General features: G+C 44.0%; 2 protein-coding genes across 15 annotated transcripts in view; one reads left to right on the forward strand and one right to left on the reverse strand.

Annotated features, from left to right (window-relative positions):
• Positions 1–23,484, forward strand: part of RGSL1 (regulator of G protein signaling like 1) — a 145,326-nt gene extending 121,842 nt beyond the window's left edge. For 3 of the 14 annotated variants that reach the window (XR_014816417.1, XR_014816416.1, XR_014816439.1), the window contains 2 exons: positions 13,250–13,357; positions 22,693–23,484. The gene's annotated coding sequence lies outside the window, so the exon portion shown is untranslated. Of the gene's footprint in view, positions 1–13,249; positions 13,358–22,014; positions 22,327–22,692 lie in introns of those variants that run through there. The other 11 variants (XR_014816421.1, XR_014816423.1, XR_014816419.1 and 8 more) reach the window with 8 other exon arrangements.
• Positions 10,925–26,227, reverse strand: RNASEL (ribonuclease L; the record flags this gene model as incomplete). The annotated part of the gene is given in 7 exon segments (NM_001097512.1): positions 10,925–11,350; positions 11,997–12,163; positions 15,285–15,417; positions 16,442–16,647; positions 17,954–18,039; positions 21,990–23,649; positions 26,189–26,227. Coding segments are annotated over 6 exon segments (2,232 nt in total). The 5' UTR covers positions 23,461–23,649; positions 26,189–26,227.
• Between the last annotated feature and the right edge of the window lie 791 nt (positions 26,228–27,018).

Raw genomic sequence — 27,018 nt, forward strand, 5'->3', positions numbered from 1 at the left:
TTCCTTTCCTTCACTCCTTTACATGGTTCAGGATGACCAGAGGGACCTGCAGTTGGGTATTCTTCGCTTTCTTCTGTGTAGAAGGCTAGAGGGGGCCACAGTTGTATTTTCCTTCCCCCACATGGAAAACTAGGGAGGCTGAAGTTGGCCACTTCCCTTCCCCCACATTAGTTAGACTGATAGAACCCCCCTATGTTAGTTCTGTTAAAATAGTTCCTTATTCAGACTGCTCTGGTATATGTCAAAGTGGTTACTTTCCCCATCCTCCTGTTGGAAGCCCAAAGAGATTTTTCTCTGACCTTTACTGTAAGAACCTGGTAGACCTCCTGGAGGTAAAACTCAGAAGTGTGAGCCATCCTCACCCCTTGTAACAGCCGAGTCTCCCTGGAGTTGTTATCTCTCAGACTTGCCCACACTGAGCCTCTAGCAATTTGTTAGTTTAGATTTTCCTCCCCTGTTACTGGTTCTCATCAAGGTGGGTTTCTGCTCCAAAAGTTGCCATTCTCTGTATTCACCTCTCTGTCTCTCTGCTTTGGGAAGCCATCAACCCACACGTAAAATTAAAAATGGAGCAAAGCCATGAAGCAAAGCATACCAAAATCATTTCAATTAAATTAAGGAGATAAATGTTTTTCAAAAACAGAATAAAGATAATGTAAAGTGAAGGCATGTAGTCTTCGAAAGGGAAAAGACTTTTCAAGCATAATACCAAGGCAAACAAACTGAAAGAAAAATATTGATATATTGTAATACCTAAAGATCTGAAATTTCTATTTGTCAAAATTTTTCATAAACAAAATTAAAAGTAGAATTTAATATGGAGGCATACATGGACCATATTTGATAAAGGATTACTACCACTAGTCTAAAAAGAGCTCTTTAAAATAACAAAAAATGAACACCTCAATTTTTTTAAGTGGTGAAGGAACATGACCATTCATACAAAAATGCGATTCATCAATAGAGGATATAAATATTTGGCTTCAGGGGAATTCCCTTGTAGTATAGTGGGTTAAGAATCCCATGTTGTCATTGCAGCAGCTCAGGTTGCTGCTGTGGTGCAGGTTTGATCCCTGTCCTGGGAACTTCCACATGCTATAGGTGCAGCCAAAATATATGTAGTAAATATTTGGCTTCAGAAGTAGTCATAAAAAGATACATGCACCCCTATGTTCATTGCAGCACTATTCACAATAGCCCAGACATGGAAACAACCTAAATGTTCATTGACAGATGAATGGATTAAGAAGATGTGGTATATATGCACAATGGAATACTATTCAGGCATAAAAAGAACAAAATAATGCCATTTGCAGCAACATAGATGGATCTAGAGACTCTCATACTAAGTGAAGTAAGTCAGAAAGAGAAAGACAAATACCATATGATACCACTTATATCTGGGATCTAATATGTAGTACAAATGAACCTTTCCACAGAATAGAAAATCATGGACACGGAGAACAGACTTGTGGTTGCCAAGTAGGAGGGGCAGAAACTGGGAGGCACTGGGATGCACTGGGAGATTGGGGTGATAATGCAAACTATTGCCTTTGGAGTGGATAATCAATAAGATCCTGCTGTGTAGCACTGGGAACTATGTCTATATATTACGATGGTATAATGTGAGAAAAAGAATATACATATATATATTGAATATACATAATATATATGTATATTCTTTTATAACTGGGTCGCTTTGCTGTGCAGTAGAAATTGACAGAACACTGCAAATCAACTATAATGGCAAAAATAAAAATCAGTAAAAAAATTAGAATAGTAAATATTTTACCTATCAAACTGATAGAGCTTTTTTTAGTTGTTTTTATTTTTATTTTTTGACCCTTTTTTATTTTTTTATTACTCAGTGAATTTTACATTTATAGTTGTACAACGATCATCACAACCAAATTATATAGCATTTCCATCCCAAGCCCTCGGTGCATCCCCCTACCCTGCAACCTGTGTAATTTGGAAACCGTAAGTTTTTCAAGTCTGTGAATCAGTATCTATTCTGCAAAGAAGTTCCTTGTGTCCTTTTTTTAGATTTCACATGTAAATGATAGCATTTGATGCTGGTATCTCATTGTCTGACTGACTTCACTCAGCATGATAATTTCTAGATCCATCATGTTGCTGCAAATGCCGTTATTTCATTCCTTTTAATGGCTGAGTAATATTCCATTATGTATATATAACACTTCTTCTTTATCCACCCCTCTGTCAATGGACATTTAGGTTGTTTCCATGTCTTGGCTATTATAGAGTGCTGTAATGAACGTTGGAGTACATGTGTCTTTTCAAGTCATGGTAGTCTCTGGATAGATGCCCAGGAGTGGAATTGCTGGATCAAATGGCAATTCTATTTTTAGTTTTCTGAGGCATCTCCATACTGTTTTTCACAGTGGCTGCACCAATTTACATTCCCACCAACAGTGTACTAGGGTTCCTTTTTCTCCACACCCTCTCCAGCACTTATTGTTTGTAGACTTTTTGATGATGGCCATTCTGGCCAGTGTAAAGTGGTACCTCATAGTGGTTTTGATTTGTATTTCTCTAATAATGAGTGATGTTGACCATCTTTTCATGTGTTTTGTGGCCATCTGTATGTCTTCTTTGGAGAAGTGTCTGTGTAGATCTTCTGCCCATTTTTGGATGGAGTTGTTTGTTTTTTCAGTATTGAGCTGCAGAAGGTGTTTATAAATTTTGGAGATTAATACCTTGTCGGTCGCTTCATTTGCAAATGTTTTCTCCCATTCTGTGGCTTGTCTTTTCGTTTTGTTTAGGGTTTTCTTTGTTGTGCAGAAACTTTTAGGTATAGTTAAGTCCCATTTGTTTATTTTTGTTTTTATTGTCATTACTCTAAGAGGTGGATTTGAGAAGATGTTGCTGTTGTTGTTTTTAAATAAAGAGGCTGGAGTTCCTGTCATGGTACAGCAGAAACGAATCCGACTAGGAACCATGAGGTTGCAGGTTCAATCCCCGGCCTCAATCAGTGGGTTAAGAATCCAGCCTTGCCATGAGTGGTGATGTGGGTTACATATGCAGCTTGGATCTGGCTTTGCTGTGGCTCTGGCATAGGCCGGCAGCTACAGCTCCTATTCGACCCCTAGCCTGGGAACCTCCATATGCCGTGGGTGCAGCCCTCAAAAAAGCAAAAAAAAAATAGATAAAAAAATAAAATAAAGAGGCTGACCCCTGTCAAGTGTGAGGGAAGATAGTTTCCTATAGAGAAAGGAGAATTTTAAGTCACAGTCCTTCTAGAAAGCAATATGGCAATATATATCAAACTCTTAAAAATATGATAGCCCTTAAAAAAATGTTACGTCAGTTCTAGAAATTTAATTCTAAAAACAAGACACAGGTATGTACAATGATTGATTTCAAACTGATTTAGTAAAAAACACTAAATGTCCAACAAGAGGGATGCAATTAAATAAATCACAGTCCATGTTACAAAGATTTAATGACGTGAGAAAATATTCATGAATGGAAGTGTGTGTGAAGAAGAATTATGCTATGACCCAGACTATTATTAATAATATACCAAATAGAGTCCCGATTATTATTAAGATAATTATGTAATGAATATATTTAAATATTTAAAAAGATATTTAAATGAATATCTTTAAAATACTAGAAGTGTTTTTACAGCAATTATTCTAAATGTGAGGATTACAAGGTGGTATTTATTTTCTTCTTTTTTCTTCTCTAGAATTAGCCTACCTGTAATGAATCTAAATCAAACATACACATATATACACACATTTTATGGTTTTCAAAATAACAGCTATATTTTTTTTTATTTTTTAAAGTATGGAGTTATATGCTTAAGGTCACTTTTAGGAATGTTGTTCATAGTAAGAGGCAGCAAAATAAAATAAACCTAAAATAAACCTAAAGATTTAAACAATCTTTGATACCTTAACTTGATAGAGTATTATGCAGTTATTTTAAATAATTACTATAAATCAATATGATACAATATACTAAGTAAAAAACCAGCATCAGAATGGAAAAGCAATGGCGTGTCAATTATGCAAGACTCTCCTATGCATGCAAACAAAGTCTGAGATGAAACATGGAAAATTAAAATAGTTTGTAATTGTAATGGGAGTGTAGGTGTTTGTTATTTCTGATACTCTCATGGTATTATTTATTCAATAATACCAATTATAATACAAATTAGATTTCTCACAAGATACTACTATTAATCTTATGACAAATGTGATTACTCTTATTTAAAAACTGGCTTATGTCTTAAAATTCAAGTTTATTTTGATTCTGAGGGTTTGGTTTGTTTTTGTTGTTGTTTGTCATTGTTGGCGATGGGGACGGATTTTGGCCATGCCTGTGGCATATGTAAGTTCTCAGGCCAGGGATCAAACCCAAGCCACAGCTGTGACAATGCAGGATCCTTAACCACTAGGCCCTGATTCTGGTTGTTTTTGATCCACCTCATTTACTTAAAAAACAAAACAAAAAACAAATCCTAACACCCTGCAAGTATTATTTTGTTTGGGGTTCACTTTCCAACCAAGAATATATAAGAATCTAAGCTGAAGTGTGGGAAGACCTTGGCCTCGCCCTGCCCTGTCCCTGGCTGTGTGACACGGGGCCAGTCATTGAACATGTCTGAATCAGAGCTACATCTGTTGAATGGGCATTATAACACCTAACCTGGGGGAAGGGGGAGGATAGTTGCTGTTCTCATCCTGAGGACAGCAGAACGTCACTGTGAGAAACTGCAGTTTAGCTCCTCACCAGGGTAGAGAAGCAAACTGAGGACACAGTTCAAGGACAGTGACAAATAAACTGCCCTCTGGGGGCCCTTCGCTGCCATGTACGCGGGCATAAGAGACACACCAATGTTTTGAGGGAGGAAATCTTCGTGTTTTCCCACTCACCGGTCTTCTGCATGGCTCTAAATCCACCAGAAAAATGCTGCTCAGTCAAGGAGGTCTGGCCTGTGACTCTAGGGGTGGGGAAGGGAGCTGCTTTCAAGGCCACTGGCATGATCCTGCCCCAGGGACTTTGAACCAGCTTTCCCTCTTCTCTCCCTCAGATACTCCAAAGTTTACTCTCGTATTCCCTTCTAGTCTTTGCTTAATTATTCCCCTCTTGATGAGGGCCACGTGATCACCCTATTTCAATTTCACCTACCCTCCCTAACTTCTAACCATCTGAGTCTGCCTTACTTTGCTCCCTGGTCATTATCCCCTTTTAGTGTGCTATACCTTCATGGATGCTTATTTCCATCTCCCCCGTCTCTAATCCCCCATGAGGACAGAGATCTTGGTCTGGTCTGTTCACTGTAGTATTTCCAATGCTTTAAGCACCAAAGAGCAAACACTGTTCTCTACATGACTCATGGGGCATAACTGCCTACTTCCTGGACTCCTGGCCACTGAGGCTTTACCATGAAAGAAATGCAAACCTTTCTTGCTAAGTCACTTTCATTTGGTAAGAGCTACTAAGTAAAACCCGACTTGATTATCTCAAGGTTACAAAAATCACAAAAGCAAGATCCTGCTTAATATTCCAGGAGAGAGAAGTTTCAGGAGGAAAAAAAAAAAAAGAATGATAGTCTTTTTGATAGCTCTCACGGCTTGGGTTCATCTCTTCGGGAGACATGAAGTCATTTCAGGATTCTCGTGTTAGATTTTCACAGGGATAAAAGGGATAAACACAGTGATGGGCACATACTAACCTTCAAAAACAATAAAAATAAATAGTAGGGACATCTAATCCTTTTGATGGTTCTCTGGGGCCTCAGAAAATCCAATCCCTGTTTTTTTCTACCCACTTCTCTCTGTTTGTTATTACCCTCTCTTGCTCTTGAGCTAAGCAAACAGTCATAAAACAATTAAAGGATGACTCAATGAAAAACACCGTGGAGGAAATGAGACTTTGTACCATTCCTTTTTTCCTTGATATTTATGTTTCCTGTAACAGGAGAATAGAGAAGGGATAAAACATTTGCTGCAAGCCTGTGAGCTGGGTGATTAATAATAGCAGCAGCCGATATTAAGCACCTACTATTTGCCAGGCACTGGGCTGGCCTGGTGGCAATGCTGAGAGTCTGAGAGAAAAGAAAAGGGAAAGTTGGATTCCCCGAGGTCTCCTCTGGAAGGAGGTTCTGCTTCACTTTAGCCAAAGCATCTTGAAACCCCATTATCCCCTGAAGTGGAGGTGAGCAGGGAATGGGAAGAGGCTGCCCTTCAGGTCAGCTCCAAGACCTACCTCTCTCCCAGGCTGCACTTCCAGCAGGATCCCCTCCAAAAATCCATTTTGGAAAGTTCTACTCAATTCCAGTGAATTTAAGTATCTCCTGTGCACCTATAACATGCCAGGCACTGTATCAAGCTCCTGGGATACAGGCAAAAATGCTGCCCACTGCTGAATATGAAGTAGAGCTATTACCTTTAGTGCAAGCAAGCTGACACCAAAGAAAGTTTCATCTAGAAACAAACTTCAGAGGGAGCTGGGCTGGTGGGAGAAACCACAGACTCTACAAGCCTGGCTGTATGACCTTGATGTTCCACAGGGCAAGGGGAGTTAGGGACCTAAGAGCTGCTTCTCTTATAGGCAAATGCCTTGAAATAATTTGAGATATACCAGAAAGCATCCCAATGTCCTTCCCTATCTCCTGCCATGACACCTGCAGTCACACCTTTCAAGAGTATTTTATTAGGTCCCTAAAGCCCCTCATTCACTGAGTGACCCATATTAATATGAAAGAGCCCCCTAGGAGGATCAGCCAAACACAACAGGTTTTATCAAGGCATGCATGCATTCAACACCAAGCATACTGAACAAGAAAAAAATCCTGGCCTTCTAGATGCTAATAAAGAAAGCCTTATAATGAGATAATTATAGCTTAGGGAAATATTACACTCATGGATGCATTTACTTTCTCATTCAACAAAAATGTATTGAAATTTGCTTTGTTCCAAGCACTGTGCTAGGTATCAGAGATAGAATATAATGATAAATAGACAACATCACTGCTATCATGGAGCTTATCACCATAAAGAAGAAATATTTTTCTTTTTTTAAATTGTTTTTATTAAAGTATAGTTGATTTGCAATGTTCTGTCAATTTGTGCTGTACAGCAAAGTGACCCAGTCACACACATACATACATTCTTTTTCTCGTATTATCTTCTATCATGTTCTATCATAAGAGATTGGATATGTTTTCCCTATATGATAGGACCTTATTGCTTATTCATTCTAATATAATCATTTGCATCTACTCACTCCAAACTCCCAGTCCATCCGACTCCCTCCCCCTCCCTCTTGGCAAGCAGAAATCGATTCTCCATGTCTGTGAGTCTTTTTATGTTCTGTAGATAGGTTCAGAAAGATTTTTTTAGTGTGAACAAGTTTGATAATTTCAGATGATGTTCAGATAGTGCTATGATGTCATCAGAAATAATGATAGTGGTGAACAGCTCTGTATGAGGGTGGCCCATCAAAGTAGAGACGTTGTAACTGAGGCCTAGGGGATGACAAGTAATACCACACAAAGACTGGCAGGATGATACTCCAGGCAGAGGGGAGCATAAGAGCCACAGCCCTAAGGAGGCAGTGGTCTCAGCATTCTTGAGAAACATAAATAAGGCCAGTGTGGGAGGAATTGGGCCTGAAAGATACGAGAGCAATGAGCACAGTGGTGGACACTGACAGCTCACATAAGGCCCTGAATGTGGGGAGAACTGTTAGCTTTTATCCTCACTGCTATGGCAAGTCATCGAAGGATCTTCGTCAGGGAAGTGACCCAATCTCATTTACATTTTCTCAAAATCACTTGGTGGAGAAGGGATTGTTGGGGCACAAGTATGAAAGCACAGTAGTTAATTACAAGGCCAATGCTCAGTCCAAATGAGAAATGATGGTGGTTCCAGCCAGGCAGCAGACGCAAAGGGTTGTGAACAGGTTTGGGATTGATTTGGTGGGAGAATCCACCAGACTTGCTAATAGACTGGATTTCCAGGTGTGTGTGAGAAAAAAGAAACAAAGACGCGTCATGTGCACGCAATTAGGCGGATGATGGTAACGTCTATCAGGGAAGCTAGACTTCAGAACATGGATATCATCTGCCTGTGATGACGTTGGTCATGGTATCTGCGTATTTGTGTTGATACTAGTCATGGCATTTGAAAAATGATCATCTACAGAGTAGGGGGGTGTGGACTGCTTGAGGATTAATTCGGGGGCACTCAATGTTTAGAGATTGAGCAGAAAAGGAATTGGCAAAAGATGCTGTGGAGGAGCAACCAATGGGGAGGAAAAGCAGGTGAATGTGGTGCAGAGGATGCTGAGGAAGACAGGTGCAAGAGCAGGAAGTTAGCTGAATCGACTGTGTTGTGAGGTCGATGAAGACAGAGAAGGACCATTCTATTTGGTTGCTATGAAGGTCATGGGAAAACTGGACCTCCTAGGTGTCAGTGGGAAGGAATGAACGAAAGCCTCAAAACCCGTCCTCCCAATGACCATCCAGCCTGCCTGAACTCCCCATTTTTGGCCTTTCAGAAAAACTTGCAGACCTGAGTTTGCATCCTGGCTCTTCCACTTCCTACCCATATGAACTTGGGCAACTTACCAATCCTTTCTGAGCATGAGTTGCATCTTCTGTAAAATGGGAATAACTGTCATGTGTGTTGCTGAATGTCATATGTAAACACAATAGGCTCTGGAAAACAGTAGGTGTTCAAGAAGTGGTAACTGTTCATCATAATTTTCTCTCCTGTGTTGCTTGTTCAGTACATTCCAGGTGGGCAAGCTCCCCTTGTCTCTGTTTAACTGGCAGCTCTGATTGACAAGCCCCCGTACAGAATCACCTCAACTGACACCGTACCTAACATGAACTGCAAGCTCAATTAAATGTTTGTGGTAATGGAAAATGAATGTGATATTTGTAGAGTGTCCACAGAAACCCTTGGAGGATTAACTCAAAGAGCAAAATGACCAGTTCCTTCTTTTTCTACAAGGACACCCAGAGTACGCATTGTTCCCAAATTACCAGAGGGCTGAAAATAGGCTCCTTTCTCCATTAAGAGCATGATGCCCTTTCTTAAAACTTACCCTGGAATTAATCATTGGGCATTTCTATTGTAGATATCACTACTCTCTAAAGCGGAAATGTCATTCAGAGAAAATCAGACAGTCAGATAATTCCAAGTTTTATTGAATATGCTTTACAAAGGGGTATTTGATTGTCATATCCAGGTACTCACCACAAATCAGAAAAAACAAATTTTAATTTGAAAACTTGGGAACTCCCGTCATTGCTCAGTGGTTAACAAACCCGAGTAGTATCCATGAGGATGTGAGTTCGATCCCTGGCCTTGCTCAGTGGGTTAAGGATCTGGCATTGCCGTGAGCTGTGGTGTAGGTCACAGACCTGGCTCGGATTCCGCGTTGCTATGGCTGAGGCAAAGGCTGGCAGCTGTAGCTCCAATTCATCCCCTAGCCTGGGAACTTCCATATGCCACAGGTGTGGTCCTAAAAAAAATCAACCAATCAATCAATAATAAAACTTAAAGCAATCTTGCTACTCCTAAAACCTTAAAGAAACGCCTTAAGTTTGTTTCTTCCAGCACTTAATTTCATTCAGTGACATCCATTTTAAACCGCCTCCTTTTCAGAAAGCACCTAAGACGCTGGCTTTTCTTCCCAACTCCTCTCATTACAAAACTTCATTTTCCCCACCACACGACAGTGAGGATAAATGGAAAGAACATCAGACTTCAAGCCAGAAAATCTTTTCAAATCAAGATAGTGACACTTCCTTGCTCTGCATTAGAGTAAATCAACTTGTCCTGAACTTTAGTCTCCTCATCTGCAAAATGAGGATCACAACACTTGCTTTACAGGATTATTTTGAAAACTAAAAGGAATAAAAATATGCAGATGGAATTTAAAAATTATAAAGCACCATCAAAATGTAAGCTAGCATTATTATTCATGTATGAGGATGGGTCATTCATTTTCAACGAATATTTATTAATCATTACCATGTAGCAGACATTTTACTACAATCATATATATAATTGGCCTTAGGGAGCTTAGGTTCCAGGGGGAAGAAGCACGTTCTGATGTGGCTCTGGGTGCTAGGGAGTCAGAAAAGATGCTCAGACTCGGGTATGGAAAGTGAAGGCGTTCAGAGGGCTTCCTGAGGAGGTGACCCTGGAATTGTCTCACTACAGATCCAAAAGCAAGACATCAAATTTGAGTCACTCCTCTACAAGGTGGACCACACACTCCACAGACATGGGCTCCCCACCAGTTCAATTGTGTCCTAGCCTCTGAAGGCAGTTCCTCAACCTCAGTGCCACGGATATTTTAGGCTGTAACTCTGTGTTGCAGAGGTGCTGTCCTGTGCACATCCTAGAACGTTCAGTAGCATCTCTGGCCTCTGTCTATCAGATGCCAGTAACACTGCCTACTCCCAGCTTTGACAGCCAAAAGTCAAAGATAATGCCCAATGGTCCCCGATGGGCAAGACTGCCCGCAGTTGAGAAATTCTGACTTAAGGTCACAGAAAACTAACACAGGTGATTCTAGAAGGAATGGAATTCATACAGTAATTACTTAGACTTATACTAGTTAGTGTTCAACAAATATTGAAGGGATGAATGAGTCACCCAGATCTCCTTTGATGTATTCCTTTTGGGTCTCATCCAGAAGGGCTCTGAGCTAGTAATTAAGTTCTAAGGTGCCTGAGGGAGAGGTAACAATAACACCACATCCATTTGTGCTTTGTGCAAGTTATACCATCTGGGGAAAGTAGTTCTAACTCTCTGAGTCTCTCAGGCACTTCAGTTCCTGAATGGGGGTATGAACCCTATCTTGCAAGGTTGTTGGGAGAATTACATGAGATAACTGATGTAAAGCACACAGCATTAGAGGTCTAAGAACTTATTCCTTTGGTGCAATTGACAAGAGGAATCTTAGGATGAACTCCTAAGTTTTCCTGTAAAAGGACTAGAATAGTTTGAGCATATACTTTTTTTGTTGTAAACATGTGGGGAATGCTGAGCACGGTGCCAGGAACTGACACATCAGCTATCCAACTCATTGCCCACAAGCCATCCGGTTAGTTAAGAGGCCCAGAGAGTTGTGACTTGCCCAGGATCACACAGCCAATAAGCACGTCCCTGAATTCAGAAGCCACTAGGTCTGGCCATCACCAGCTCCATCACACCTCAGCTTGTTTGGATTGTGAGTTTTGGGAAAATGCTTCATATATTCTGTGTTCTGTAGTTTCGTGTAGACATACATGACCAGATCGGGAAATTTCTCCTGAAAATACTGAGAAGGTTCTCCAATTATCGACTTCATCCTGAAATGAAACAGAAATATTTTGACATGCTTGTCCCAAACTCCACACCCTTCCCCACCTTTACAGCATAGGGCCCTGGAGGTCCTTTTGGTCCCCTGGTTCCTATAGCAGAATAAATAAGGAGTTTGGAATTTGACAGAACAAGATTTATCTCCTGACTCTTCAACTAATTGAGTGAACATTGGCAACTTAATTTTCATGAACCTCAATTTTAGGATCCATAAAACAGAGAAAATACAATTCCACAACCCCTCATCTACACTGCTGAAATCCAAAAAAGCCCTGAAAACTGCAGGTTTTGTGTGAGTTTGCAGCTAAGATTTTTGGTAGCTAAAGCTAATTTAAGTAGCATGGGGCCACTTTTAATAAAGCTACATACACTGTACCCAGCCCCCTGTGTTTTTTCACCCGGGAGTCACTGGCCTTCTGTTCAAGGAGGCTCAGCAAAAGCTGTTAAGAAGATGAGACCCTACTGGGCATCGCTGATTGTGAGATGGTCCTTTTCCAAACAGAAGGGAGAAATTACTTTCTTTTCACCAAAATAACTTTTCTTGTTTCCATCAAATAGCGTATACAAATTTAGACCTGAAATTTTAAGATTATTTTTATCTCATACATGGCTTATGAGAGTGAAAAAAATTCTTACTTTTTATTCTTTTGTTCATTGATGTGTTCTCCCAAGTTCCGGATGAATTTCAGCAAATCACCCAAAGTATCCTGATAGAGATTGCCTTCATTTGTATGTTTTGCCTTCTTTTTTTTGCTTATTTTTTTATAATATGCATTCATCTCTTCCATAACAAAGCTGTCAATCTTAAAAAAAAAAAAGAGACACCAAAACGTGGTAGCAACACGAAATAAATCCTGATAGACTTTTAATATGAAAAGGCAGGATACAAATTAGAATATATGCCAAAATTACCACTCGTTAATAAAGCAAATTAATAGAAAAGAATGGAAGTAAACACTGTACACCACAGTGCTAACCGCAGTTGTGTCTGGATGTGGAATTATAAATTCATGTATCTGTTTTCCAAGTGAATGGTTTTCATAGAAATTAACTGCATTAAAAACATGGTTTAGGAAATTACTGTTAAATGAGGAAATCTGCTCACTATACTATACAGTATGTTACCCTTGTGGCCACCCTTCCAAATTTGGACTTGGTTATCTTTCCTTTTTTTTTTTGGCTTCACTTTTTAGGACCGGCCCCCAAGACATACGGAAGTTCCCAGACTAGGGGTGGAATTGGAGCTGCAGCTGCCAGCCTGTGCCACAGCCACAGCAACGAGGGATCTGAGCTGCATCTGCAACTTACCCCACAGCTCACGGCCACACCAGATCCTTAACCCACTGAGCGAGGCCGGGGATCAAACCCCCATCCTCATGGATACTAAGGATTCGTTTCTGCTGCGCCACAATGGGAACTCCTATTTTTCCTTTTGAAGGGTTGTCCTGACTAAAACCAGGGCTGGCAGCCATGTGCCATAGAGAGTGTGGTTGTTTTTTGTTTTGTTTTGCTTTGTTTTTAATTATGTTGCCAATGGCTATGGGTTTCACCTTGACTTTAGTTGTCCCAGGGCAACTGCTCTCATAATAATAATGGCTTCCTGGAGCTCCCGTTGTGGGAACAATGGGTTACAAACCCGACTAGGATCCATGAGGATGCAGTTTGATCCCTGGCCTGATCAGTGGGTTAAGGCTCCGGTGTTGCCATGAGCTGTGGTATAGGTCCCAAATGTGGCTCAGATCTGGCATTGCTGTGGCTGTGGTGTAGGCTGGCAGCTGCAGCTCCAGTCCTACCCCTGGCCTGGGAACTTCCATATGCTCTGGTTGTGACCCTATAAAACAACAATGATAATAATAATGCCTTCTTTCTTTGTGCTTGCGCTCTTATAGACGGCTCTGATATTTAGAAAGATTTGGGAGCAAGAGAATTAAATGCAACAACCATGAAGCCCAAGGGTCCCTGAGGAAGAGTAACTGCTGACCAGAAGGCTGCCTGGGGTAATATGTGTGGAGCATGTGTGAGAAATGCTGAGCATGTGTGTGTGGTAGGAGGGGCAGCTGTGCGAAGAAGGCGGCAGTCCACACTGGAAAAAAAACTGCACGACCATGAAAATGGGAGAGTCACTAAAATGAACAGGCAAACAAAGCCTAAGTTGGAAATTAAAAGACTTGAAATCAATCAAAATTCAATGTGTCACTGAAGTTTAAGGGAAAAGAACCCCAATGAACTGGAAGGCAAAAGAACAGAATTCTCTTCCCAGTTCTGCAAACCTCTGACTTTCCAGTCTAGGGAATTTGGGTTCCACTTCTTTCGGTGGGAGGGAGGGCAGTGCTGCACCTGCGGCACATGGAAGTTCCTAGTCCAGGGGTCCAATTGGAGCTGCAGCTGCTGGCCTATACCACAGCCACCGCAATGCCAGATCCAAGCTGGGTCTTTGACCTATACCGAGGCCTGTGGCAGCACGGGATCCTTAATCCACTGGGCAAGGCCAGGGATTGAACCCCCATTCTCATGGATACAAGTAGGGTTCTTAATCCACTGAGCACCACAGGAACTCAGGGTTCCACTTCTGAGCCTCAATTTCTTCAGCAATTAAATGAGTTGATGGACTTGATGGCATCCTAAGTTTGTGCAGTGAGTGGTTTTAATGCATAGCCTTTAAGCCAGACTGCCCCCTGTTGCGCCCTTACTCACTCTTTGCCTTACTGTCCGTGCCTCAGTTTGCCGACCTGCAAGATGGAGATAATTGCCTTAGAGGTCGTTGTAAAGATTAACTGTGGTGACTCGTGTAAAGTCCTGAGAACCATGGCTACCACAGAGTCAGCGCCACATAATCATTAGCCACTACTATCATCTGCTCTGGTTTCAGATGTCTTTATTTCTGTGTTTAACTATTAGCTAAAGTTTTATAGACAGTCATTTAGCAAAGAGCTATGGCATACCCACACCATGCCAGGAGTACAGTAACAGACAAGACAAGGGACAGTTTCTGCCCTCATGGAACTTACGGTAGCAGCAAAGACAGATGTTAAGCCAACAATTACTTGTGTGATGTGCAGTCCAGAGTCAAACAAGGGAAGGAAAGCAAAATGAGACCCAGAAACAGAGGTATGGGAGAAGCAGAGTCCTAGATCGAGCCTAAGATAGGGATCTCACTTAAAAACCTGAGAATTATGGATTTTCCCATGATACTTTGCACGTGTCTCTAGGGTACCCAGCATGTGTCCCACAGCCATCATTTCTGTGGGTCTTTCAGCCCCACATGGACGCTGTATTCTGTATATCCCTGATGTTGCATGGCCCAACGCATTCTGGTACTTAATAGATGTCTGCTAATTAATAATAATGAAGGTTCTCAGAGTACTGACTAGACTGAGATAGTGATTAATTTTCATGTTTCACTATATTTAGCTCAAGTTAGGTAGACCTTCTCTAGAAGAGCTGGAATTTGAAAGATTGTCTTTTTTCTCATCATCATCTGTTTTCTCACGCAGAAATTTGTTTCGTGTGTATGCTCAGAGCTAGGCTGTTTACAGAGAGCAGAGGCAGCCAGCCCCACAGGGAAACACCCATGGGGGCGTACCTCCTTTGGGCTGAACTCTATGTAATCAGCTGCTCTCATCTCTCTGGCAATAGAATTACTAGTCAGATCTCACTCAGAAAACAAGGCTTGAGAGAAAGAGTCACAGAAAAGGGAAAGATCTGTGCGCTGGGACAAGGCCGTTGCAGAGAGGAGCCTAGACAGTCTATCGGGAGGGCCTGGCCTGGAGAAAGACCTGAAAGGGCAGAGGGGAACTGGGCTGAGAGGAGGGAAAGGAACGTCTCCTCCCTCACCCAGGAGTTAGAAAAAAGTAGGGAAACTAACATAACACATGACACAGAGTCTTATCCCTGAAATAACTCCCAGACCATAGGAATTCATACCTTAGTTGTCCACTGGGCAAAACTAGTAGAAAGTTCAGATGTTCCAGGTTGCAGTAGCTGGAGGATTCTGCTGTTTTGATTTCGCGTTTTGATGTCAGATTCATTTCCCACGTCCCTAAGGGTCCTGTAACGGCTAGAATGACAGAGTTATCGTGATCAGTACATCCTTTTTCACTCTTTCCAGAAAGAAAAAACTATTAAACGTTGGATTTTTTTTTTTTTTTTTTTTTGCTTTCTGGGTTGCACCCACAGCATATGGAGGTTCCTAGGCTAGCGGTCTCATTGGAGCTACAGCTGCCGGCCTATACCACAGCCGCAGCAATGCGGGATCCTTAACCCACTGAGAGAGGCCAGGGATCGAACCTGCAACCTCATGGTTCCTAGTCGGATTCGTTTCCGCTGCGCCACAACGGGAACTCCTAAATGGCGGTTTCTGAGAGAAGTAGTAAAAGCACGTATCTAAAAATTCTGCCTAATAGGAGACATGCCTCTCCCCCCTCATCCCTCTCTCCCTCTCTCTCTCCTTCCACCCATCCTTCTTCTATTCTTCGCTGAAGAAAACCAGAGTCCAGAGAGGTTAAGCCACTGCTCCAATGACACTCAACCAGGAAATGCCAGGCTGAGAGAAAAGTCTGGGCCATCTGATTCCCAGCCTGACTCCTGCCTCCAGCATCTCACCAGGAAGGTTAATTTCACTGACCACGTGGGGCCCAGATTAAATAGTGTTCTGAGTGTGTCTGTGCGGATGTTTCCAGAGATTAGCATTTGAACCAGCAGACTCAGTAAAGCACTGGCCCTCCCCAGTGTGAATGGACATCATCTAAGCGTGGGGAGGGGGGCTGCTGAATGAAAGAGGAAATTCACCCCTCCCTGCCTGATTGCTTCAGCAGCGGGACATTGACCTCGGCTCTCCTAGTTCTCAGGCCTTCAGACCCTTACTGAAATCTACATCTTCAGCTCCCCTGGTTCCCAGGTCTTTGGATTCAGACTCAATCACACCATTGGCTTTCCTGGGTCTCCAGCTTGAAGATGGCAGATAGTGGATCTTCTCTGCCCCAATACTACATGAGGCATCTCCTTATTTTATATGCATATATATATATCTCCCTGATTGTCACCATCTTGGAAGCCTGTATTAGACACTCAGCTTTCCTTACCTCTCCCAGCTCCAAAAGAAGGGATGAGCCAGCAGGCTGCTCAGACGGTCCTCCACATTGTCCCCTGGGTGGAACAGGTGATGAATGAGGTCCCGAGTCTCCTCATCTGGAGAGCCTTGAATCACCTCTTCAAAACTTTGATTCTTCAGTGTCTCAAAAGAAATGTCTCCCTTTTTTACCACATAGAGGACCAGCAATCCTAGGGCCTGCACAAAAGTCACAAATCAAGCCAAAGGCGCTTATGAGGTATCACCCATTTTTGGGGAACTTTGCAGGGTGTGGTGCAGGCTATGAACAAATGGAAAACGGGGGGAATCTCGGGGAGTCCACAGGCTGGTCAGGGAGAGAAGGCACAGGCTTATGCACAGAGAAGTCTGCAAGGTGGTATATGGACCCCACAGCTGAGGTTTATAAGGAGCAAAGGATAATCTCAGGGCAGAGTCTCAGGGCCGACTGCTTGGAGGAAGAGGAATTTGAGCTAGACCTCAAAGGACGGATAGAATTTAGATGAACACGGGAAAGGGAGAAGGTTTCCAATAAGGGGGATGCTCGGAATCTGGCTAGGACCTGGGCCTTTGGGTTGCGGCTATGTCAGGCCACAGATAAAGGAGCCAGACCAAGTCAAGCAGAATACAGGGAAGGCCCCAGGCGTCAGGACACAGTGGGGAGGAGAGGCCAGGAAGGATGCCAGCATAGGAACTTCCACCCTGGCCAAGACCCCAGTCAGGGAAGGAGCTCAGATCCAGAGCCACTGAACCAGAGAGGCCAGGCATGGATGGAGAGCTCGTGCCCACTGGGTTGGAAGGTCAGCACCAGGAGATCTCCAGGTGCCCACTGGGTTGGAAGGTCAGCACCAGGAGATCTCCAGGTGCCCACTGGGTTGGAAGGTCAGCACCAGGAGATCTCCAGGAGAGCGCTGCCCTGGTCAGGTCAGAGTCTATCTGGGAGCCATGATCTGCAGAGGCTATGCTCTGCCTCTTCTCTGGAGAAACAGTTATTTCAGGATCTTAACCTCCGGGGATAAGTTTAGTGTCTCTTGAGCCAGGGATCCATCCCATCCCTCTTACGTGCTTCAGAGGCCCTTAGTGTCTGGCCCTCCTAGGAGCTAGCACATGGGTTTCAATGGAGTGGGAAAAGAAATCTCATTTACTTTGTCTTTAGGCAGAAAATACCTCCTATAGGAATTGCGGAGTGATTTTGGAGCTATCTCCTAGAGATAATTCTAGAAGAAATGTGGCATGCTCGATGTATTTACTGATTAGCCTGTGGGGTAGAGAGAGATCCAAAGAGATGCAGAAACGGGCCACAGAGACAGCCAGCTCCACACCAATCAAGGGAAATGCTATTATCTGCAGGGGTGGGGGGCGGGGGGGGCAGGCAATGAGTACTGGGAAAATGCCTTGAAATTTCTTTCCTTTCTAGTTAAAGCAGGGATGTCCTCTAATTGGCCACAGGAAGTAAGGTGAATAAGGAAGTAGAAAGATGGAAAGGTGAACCATTTATAGAAATTACCTCTAGATCTCTTTTGATTTTCTGTGGATCTTCAGCCCATTTGATGCTTTTATCAAAATCTGCCAGGAAAGTACCATTCTTGGAATCTAAGGGACAGTTTGTAGAAATGCATTGAAAATCCTCATTCTCCATGTTGTAATTGATTTAAACAAACATGTAACACAATGTACAATCCATCATCGTTGAGGAAGACAATAACAAGCTCATATCTGCCTTGTTTGCTTCCCAAAACACTGTCATGTGTACTGAGTATTTTGAGCTGTTAGGTATCTGCCAAGAGCTGGACTTACAGAAGCATGAAAACAAGCTTAACCAGCGCCCCATTCATGCAGTTCCTTGGGTTAAAGAGCCCAGATTTTAAAGAAGCTGGTGGCAAGAGCTAAGGTTATATCCTATAGCCAAAGAACGACAAAACACCAAGGATCCAAATCCAAGATCACTTAAGCATAGCAATCCACAAGATCGACCCCGCTGGCTACTGCCCACTCTAATGTCGTCATCAGTTGCCACGGATCAACCACGTGCTTGTAATGAGTCTCCACCTCCTCACCCCACCCCCCAGAACCTTTCTCCCTTAAAGGAAGTCACTGAGACCTCAGAAGGAGGAAGGCATGGATGAGAGAGGTGAGGAACAAAATGAAATGGGGATGAATCCGTGATCAGTCCTCAAGAAGGTGTCTCGAAGTAGTCTGAGGAAGAAGACTGGGTGACCTCAGATAGGACGACAGCCAGTACAGCTGTGTGTTTCTCAAACCCCTTTTTATGAACTTAGACATCAACATTGTGTGGGAACCCAGAGCCTAACAAAAACGAGCCCATCAAGTAATTCAGCAAGTGTTTAGTGAAGAAAAAAACGGTGCTGAGGAAGGAAGTATCCTGGCCCTGTGGAGTTTAGGGTCTCTGGATGAGGAGACTGATATTAAAGGAATAATTACACAAGTAAACATTAAATTTGTTGCAAGTTTGAAAATGCGAGCCAAAAATGCAGGATGCCCTGAAAACATAACACGACATGCTCTACAGGGCTGCATCGGGCGGCGGAGAGAAGTCTTCCCTAAGGAAGAGACGTCTAGATGCGAAAGATGGGTGAGATTTGGGAAGGTGCGTGGAATGGGGAAGAGAGAATTCTGGAGAATTCCGCTCTGACGGAAGGAAGGCCCAAGTGCCTGGGGACGAGGAACAGAGAAAGTGGCCTGCAGTGAGAGGCAGACCTTAAACCACAGGTTGTTTTCAATTATTTGAATGATAAGTTCTCTTCACTTGTTTAAGCCCCTTTGAGTTGAGTTTTCTGCTCCTTCAATTTGAAAGTGCCTAACAGAACACTTCACATCACTTGAAACACTTGATTTTTTTCCCACAGGCCCCAATTTCTCATTTTTAGATTCAACAGACCTCGTTAAAGTGCTATAACATTTTTTAATGCTTGCGTCCAGTTTCTGTACTACACTCTCCGGAGGGATGGCGGCCCTGCTGACAAATGATCTGGTGCCAGTGGAACTGGTTTCATGCTGCTGGCATGGGAAACTATGGGAGGTTAAATGTCTGCTATTGTTTTTTTGTGTGTGTTTTTGTGTGTGTGTGTTTTGTCTTTTTGCCATTTCTTGGGCCACTCCCGTGGCACATGGAGGTTCCCAGGCTAGTGGTCGAATCGGAGTTGTAGCCACTGGCCTACACCAGAGCCAGAGCAACTCAGGATCCGAGCTGCACCTGCAACCATGGCAACACCGGATCCTTAACCCACTGAGCAAGACCAGGGATCGAACCCGAAACCTCATGGTTCCTAGTCAGATTCCTTAACCACTGAGCCAAAACAGGAACTCTTGTCTGTTGTTTTAAGCCACCAAGAGTGTGACAGTTCCAACAGCCACGGGATGCTCATGCACTTGGCGAGCTCTGTCTCTTTGGGCGTACAGTCTTGTTCTTCGTGCCTCTCTTTTATGGCATGGGTACCTCTTAAATAATTGAAGTGATTCTTGACTACAGGCTCTTCTTTGCAGTTGAGACGCCCTGTGTCCTGTGAATTGCTCCTGTTAATGTCACCCAGCGTGGGGGAGGGGCGGAGGCAATTGTCAGAGCCTCTGATTTAAACTCTGGGGTGAGCAGGACACACCACTTAGTAGTTGCTTTGGCAGAAACCTTGTGGGTTTAACTGCTCTTTGGTTCTCTTGAGATCACCAGTGACCCAGTGTCTCAAGTAGTCCCCCTGTCTGCAGACAGACAGGCCTGTAATAGATGCTTGGTCCCTGGGGAAGAGGGAGGGGAAGCCCAGGATTTGATCTTTCTAATTTCTACTGATGCAGCAATCTGTCTGCTGGCTGGTTTTTGGTCCTCTGGCTTCTATCACTTTTGAGTGGCACCTTTCTATCACTTTTGAGTGGCACCTTCCGTTTCTGCTGTTCCCACTTTCAAGAGTAATGCTTCCCTATAGCTTTTTTGCATTTGCCCTGGGCTCCTGTGTTATTCTTCAGTCCCATCCTATCTATCCATGATTCTTCAAGAATTTTGTCCTACAGAATTCTTTTTTTATGTTGATCTCAGCGAGGAATTCATTTTAAAAAACCCTCTCTCCTCATTTGAGAGATTTAATACAAGGAAGAGTCTGCAGTATGGGCTACATTGTCACCTCAAGGTAGAAATATCATCAATTCTTTTTTTTGTTTGTTTTTTAGGGCTGCACTTGTGGCATATGGAGGTTCCCAAGCTAGGGATCGAATCAGAGCTACAGCTGCTGGCCTACACCACCACCACAGCAATGCGGGATCCAAGCCACACCTGTGACCTACACCACGGCTCACAGCAACACCAGATCCTTAATCCCCTGAGCGAGGTCAGGGATTGAACCCGCAACTTCATGGTTCCTAGTCAGATTCGTTCCCGCTGCGCCGCGACAGGAACCCCATCATCAGTTCTTTATTGTTCAAGCTTAAGAACAGAAGCAGCGGGGCTAGAAATGTCAAAGAACAGGTAGTTGCAAGTTGTTTTTCTTTGGAATGTGATATGGGACTTTTGCATAAAGATCGGCAGGTAGAATCAGGAAGGCCCTCGCCCAAAGCCGAAACCTGAAGATTCTTTCTCACGTGGTGGAGCTGCGCATGTTTCTGGCCCTTGTCATTTCCGCAGCAAAGTTGCTTGAAACCAGGAAAGACTGCAGGAGCACCTGCCCTCAAACTAAAAGCCAGATCTCGGATGTAGTCCTACATATACCGATTTTTCTCTTCCATGACCTTAAATACCATTCTCTGCCTGTCGATATCCTCTTTCATCCTGGTCCTTTACGCCAAGCTTAAATCTCAGTGAATAACTCTCGGTTAAGGATCTGCTTCTGCTTGCCCTCTAGACAAGTTGTTGGGTACCTACAGTGTACAGGTAACCGACGTGCAATGATCCACTGGTGTGTGGAAAAAATAACATTACAATGTACAGGTGACGTGTCCGTTTGCCACACGGCACTTAGACCTCATAACAATCTTACGAAGGAGGTATTACCAGTCTCAAAGGAGGAAACTAATGCTCACAGAATTAAGCCATTTGCTTGAAGTTACAAAGCTCCCTAAACATGGCTAAGGCCAAGGTTCTTCCTACCGCAACACATTTCCCCAGGACTTTACCCTCAGCTCTGCTTGTTTCCTTGAATGTTGTTTTAGTTTATTGGTTGCCTTAATCCTCAAACTGAATAATCCACACCGACCCTAGTTCTTTCCTCTTCTGCCAGGAAAACGCTTTCCTTTTGTAAATAAAAACCCAGAGTTCCTACCATGGCTCTGTGGGTTAAGAATCCAACATAGTATCCGTGAGGATGCAGGTTCGATCCCTGGCTTCATTCCGTGGGTTAAGGACCTGGCATCACTGCAGGTTGCAACGTAGGTCACAGATGCAGCTCGGATCTAGTGCTGCTGTGGCTGTGGTGCAGGCCGGCACTTGCAGCTCTGATTCAACCCCTAGCCTGGGAACTTCCATATGCCGTGGGTGCAGCCATAAAAAGAAAAAGTAAAGAAAAACCCTACGACTGACTTTTAAGAGAAGGCTAGGGACTCACCTATTAAGATGTTTTGTGGCTGCAGATCCTGGTGAGAGTATCCAGAGCGATGGAGTTCTCCAATAGCTTTAAACAGAGACGAGAGGATGTTTCGGGCAGACTCATCCTCCTCGTTTGGCACAGCGTCCCCTCGGTGGTTGGCCAAGTGCTCCTGCAGCGTGTACTCACACAGCGCGAGGCACACATGCAGACAGCTCCCGTCGCTCTCACTGCCATAGAACGTCACCACGTTATCGTTGGCTCGGCTGCTCTGCAGGCAAGAGACTTCCTGTTGTCCCCGTGTGCTGCCTTCACTGAACCGCTTCACAGCCACCTCTTGGTCTTCATAGAGCCCCAGGTAGATGCCCCCTTCAGCAGTGTCCGCAATTTTATACTCTTCGTCAATGAAGATCTTGAGTTTGCCAATCATGGGGCGCCATATCCTGTGCAGATGTTTCAGGGCCTCCCCCCAGCGTGAGCTCTGAGGCTTCCAGTCTTTAGCAGGAGGGCGAAAATCTTCTCCGGCTTTATGAAGGCGAAGAAACTTCACAAGGTCACTGTCGTAATTGCGTCTCGCTATTGCCACAAGGTCCCCGCAATTTGTGCTGGCCCCTCTGTGGCACAGCAGCTTGGCGATTTCCTCTAGTCTGAGTTCGACAGCAAGCAGCAGGGCCGTCTTGCCCTCTCTGTCTGTGTCATTCACTTCTATCTGTTCTTGTTCCAGAAGCATCTGCACCAAATCCAGATTCTTCCTTTCCACTGCCAGGATCAGGGGCGTCTTACTTCCTTCCCCCCTCACATTGACATCGGCCCCGTGGTCCAGCAGGAGGCGAGTGATGGCCTTCGCCTTCCCATCGTCGGGGTTGAGAAGAGCATAGACCAAAGCATTTCTGCCCATGTTGTCACGGGCATCGACCTCTGCCTTCATCTCGTGGAGGAGGATCGTCACGACACCCACATGCCCCTTTTCAGCAGCATCCATGAGGGCGGTGGCCCCTCCTTTCCGAATCCTCTCTTGATCCTGCTTTGTCTTTCGATGCATGTTCACGTCTGCTCCATTCTCATACAGGAACCTTAAGGCTTCGACTCTACCGTACACGGCGGCTTCCATGAAAGCTGTGAAGCCATTAACATCGCACTCGTTCACATCTTCCACGTTAGGAAGTAAGAGTTGGAGCAGCCTCACGTTCCCGGTGATGCCAGCGATGATGAAGGGAGTGGCCCCATTCCTCTTCCGCAGACAAGGGTCGGCGCCATGCTTCAGCAGAAGAGCCACAAGGTCCTCACTGTCCATTTGCACTGCACTATGCAAAGGTGACCAGCCCCATTCCTCTTCCTGGAAATTGGCATCAGCCCCTCTTTCTAGCAATTGCCGGACCTGCTCAATGTCTGCTTCTTGAACAGCTTGAGTCAACATTTCTTCCAAGGAAGCCCCCCCATCACTAGAGGGTGTGGGTGTTTCCTGAGGGTTGTTATGGCGCTTGGTCTCCATGACAGTAAATACCACTGGCTGCAACTCTTTTTGCCTTTTCTTTGAGAAAATGAAAACGTATCTCCTTGGAATTTGACCAAAGGGGACATGGAACGCTTAGAAGCTCCTGTCAGGGGAAATGGGAATTATCTGGCCATAGCCCCTCGCTATGAGGCAGCACAGTGCTCGTGGAGTCTTCTGACTTTCCGCCTAGAGATGAGAGAGGTACTTTATAATGTTATAATAGTGAGAAAACACTTGTATCAGAGAAATTAATTTTTTTCTTCACTGTGCTCAAGGCATACAGAAGTTCCTAGGCCAGGGGTCAGACCTGTGCCACAGCAGCAATCTGAGCCACTGACAATGCAGGATCCTTAACCTGCTGTGCCACCAAGGAAATTCTCAGAAAAATTAATTTTATTAGCAACCTTTTCAAAATATATCTACTCAGTTATTATAGAAACTTTGATTACAGGATATCATAAATATATACAAATTATAAATAAGAAAATTATTATTCTATGGTACCACTGCCCAGAAACAGGCATTGTTAATATTTTAGTATAGCTCCATAGATTTTTTAAAAATAGTTGGGCTCCTGCTAGGTAAATAACTTTGCATCCTCTTCCCTTTCATTTAATGCTTCACTATAAATGACCTATGTTATTACAAAGTGTTTTAAAACATTTCATGGCTGTGCAATATGCCATCAGAGAGTTGTTGCAGTTCCCTATTACCGAGCAGATTTTTCAAGTAACTTTTAGACAAGAGTTTTAAAATGAGAACATCTTCACAATTCTAAATAATGTGGCAGCAAGCAGCTTATTTTAGTTTGCTTTCTTATGACAGAGCTTGTAAGAGATTTCTTTTTTTTTTTTTTTTTTTTTTGTCTTTTTGTTGTTGTTGTTGTTGTTGTTGCTATTTCTTGGGCCGCTCCCGTGGCATATGGAGGTTCCCAGGCTAGGGGTTGAATCGGAGCTGTAGCCACCGGCCTACGCCAGAGCCACAGCAACGCGGGATCCGAGCCGCGTCTGCAACCTACACCACAGCTCACGGCAACGCCGGATCGTTAACCCACTGAGCAAGGGCAGGGATCGAACCCGCAACCTCATGGTTCTTAGTCGGATTCGTTAACCACTGCGCCACGATGGGAACTCCAAGAGATTTCTTGTGATAGATTTCAAAGAACTGAATGGTCAAAGGCTGTGATTGTTTTTAGGATTCTCAGCCTGTATTACTGATTTTTTTTCCAATGCCATATAAACATACTCTTATCAGAAACAGATGGCCTCTTGGGAGTTCCCGTCGTGGCGCAGTGGTTAACGAATCCAACTAGGAACCATGAGGTTTCGGGTTCGGTCCCTGCCCTTGCTCAGTGGGTTAAGGATTCGGCGTTGTCGTGAGCTGTGGTGTAGGTTGCAGACGCGGCTCGGATCCAGTGTTGCTGTGGCTCTGGTGTAGACCGGTGGCTGCAGCTCCGATTCAACCCCTAGCCTGGGAACCTCCATATGCCGCGGGAGCAGCCCAAGAAATAGCAAAAAAAGACAAAAAAAAAAAAAAAAAAAAAAAAAAAAAAAAAAAAGAAGAAATAGATGGCCTCTTGAAAACACCAGAACCCTCATTTAATGAGACAAAATGTGTCTTCTGTCAATTTGCATTTCTGGTTGCCATTGCTCGGTGTGTCTCTGACTCTCTGCGGATGTGCTTTCCTATTTTAAGGTAGTATAGGATAGGAGTTCCCTAGTGGCCCGGCAGTTAAGGATTCGGTGTTGTTACTGCTGTGGTGCAGGTTCAGTCCCTGGCCTGAGAACTTGCACAGCTGCAGGTGTGGCTGAAAAAAATTAAGTCATGCAGGGTAGGGGAAAGAGCTAGGCTCTGACCTCAGCAAGATCTACATTTGAGCCCCTGGTTGTCTGACTACTAGACTCTTACTTCCTAATTGTATAACCTTAGATTATTGAGTCTCAATTTTCTGTTTCCTCAAATGTGGGCAACGATAAATAAAGTCCCCCCTAGAAAGTGTATTAAAGTAGGGAGGGGGAAATATTAGGCATCCGATAAATGGTAGAGCTAATGATGTCCCCTTATAAAAAGGTTAATAAATCCACCCTCCCCACCCATGTGCATATACCTGCTACACAAATAGGAATCTGGGGTGTTTGTTTTTAGTCCAGCTGCCCTCAGTCACATCAGAGCAATTTAGAACCAGTTCAAATATCAGACAGCAGCAAACTGTTACTTACATATTTAGCGAACTGCATCGGCTACAAAATTCACAAGGCCACCACTTTTCAGCCATCTCACCCCTCTGACATTCTCAAAACTCCCACCTGGGAGAGCCGATCGATCGGATGGGCAGCGTAAGCACAAACACCCGGCAGTGACACCTCTGCTTGTGTAGACAGTTCTGGTGAGGATGGGTGTTGAGGTGGGCTGGAGTAAGTAAAGGAGCAGAGGAGGAAGAAACTCAAAGAAAGCGAGAGCAGAGAACAGAAACAGCTCAGCGAAAGGGCTGCAAGGGGAGAGTCTCGATTTCACTTTCATTTTCTCCAAGTACCAGAGATGCCCGACAAACCAAGCCCACTTGAAAGAAGACTGTGTGGATAGTGACAGAAACCCTGGAATGCTCCCGGGGGTGCAGGTCCTCCGGAGCTGTGTGTCCTTCCTTCCGCCCAGCCCACCCTCGGGAATCGTTCAAAGAAAACACCTTCTCAGGCTTTTCCGGCTCTCTTCCTTCTGCGCACCTTACCTTTTAAATGCAGCCGCCTCCTCCCTCTGGCAGCACTTCATCGTCAAATCCTCTTGCCAGCGGGCAAACAGCGCCTCCTGAGGAAGTCCCTGAGCCAGTGGGCGGGGCCAAAAAAATGTGGAAGGAGGAGGGAGGGCACACTGCACATGCCCACACCCAGGCAGAGGTGGTGGCACCTTTAAACCCCCTAGAGGAAAGGGATGGCTCTTCCCTGGCAGCTGGGCGCTGACTTGACGTCCAGGATCCTGCTGCTCAGCCTTGAGCCTTTCAGGTCCCAGCATCCAGCTCCATCCCAACCATGTTTTCCCAAATCCCTGTCTTTTTGAAGGAGTGAATAGTACCTGCTACCGGAAAAGAAGAATGATGACGATGATGGTGATGGTAGCAGACATTTACATAGCTCTTGCGTGTGCTCAAGTAACTGTTCTGAGCCCTTTATATATATTAAATCACAAAATCTAATCCTTATGAGGTAGCTACTATTTTTGACCCCATTGTACAGATGAGGAAACTGAGGCACGAAATGATTAACTTCCCTTGTTCTAGAGATTCGGGCTGCATCACTGGACAGCATAGAGGAAAATGCCCACCCTCATTCTTATGGGAGAAGCCAGACAACATAAGTATATATAATATGCTTTGTGGTGAAAATGCTGCAGAGAATAATTAGTAGTAATTAATAAGGAGGGTTGGAAATACCAGGATGAGGATTTGCAGTGAAGGGAACTATTTTATAAATAATGAAGATTCAAACTCCACTGTCTAGCACCTGACTAACTTACATCTCTCACCCTTTGGCTCCTTCCTCAATTATTTACGTTTTAAACCTT

The sequence above is a fragment of the Sus scrofa genome, chromosome 9, assembly GCF_054392235.1.
Source record: "Sus scrofa isolate SSC_HxYL_T2T_F1_AM1 chromosome 9, Sscrofa_HxYL_maternal_Yorkshire_Landrace_v2.0, whole genome shotgun sequence".
Classification (NCBI taxonomy): domain Eukaryota; kingdom Metazoa; phylum Chordata; class Mammalia; order Artiodactyla; family Suidae; genus Sus; species Sus scrofa.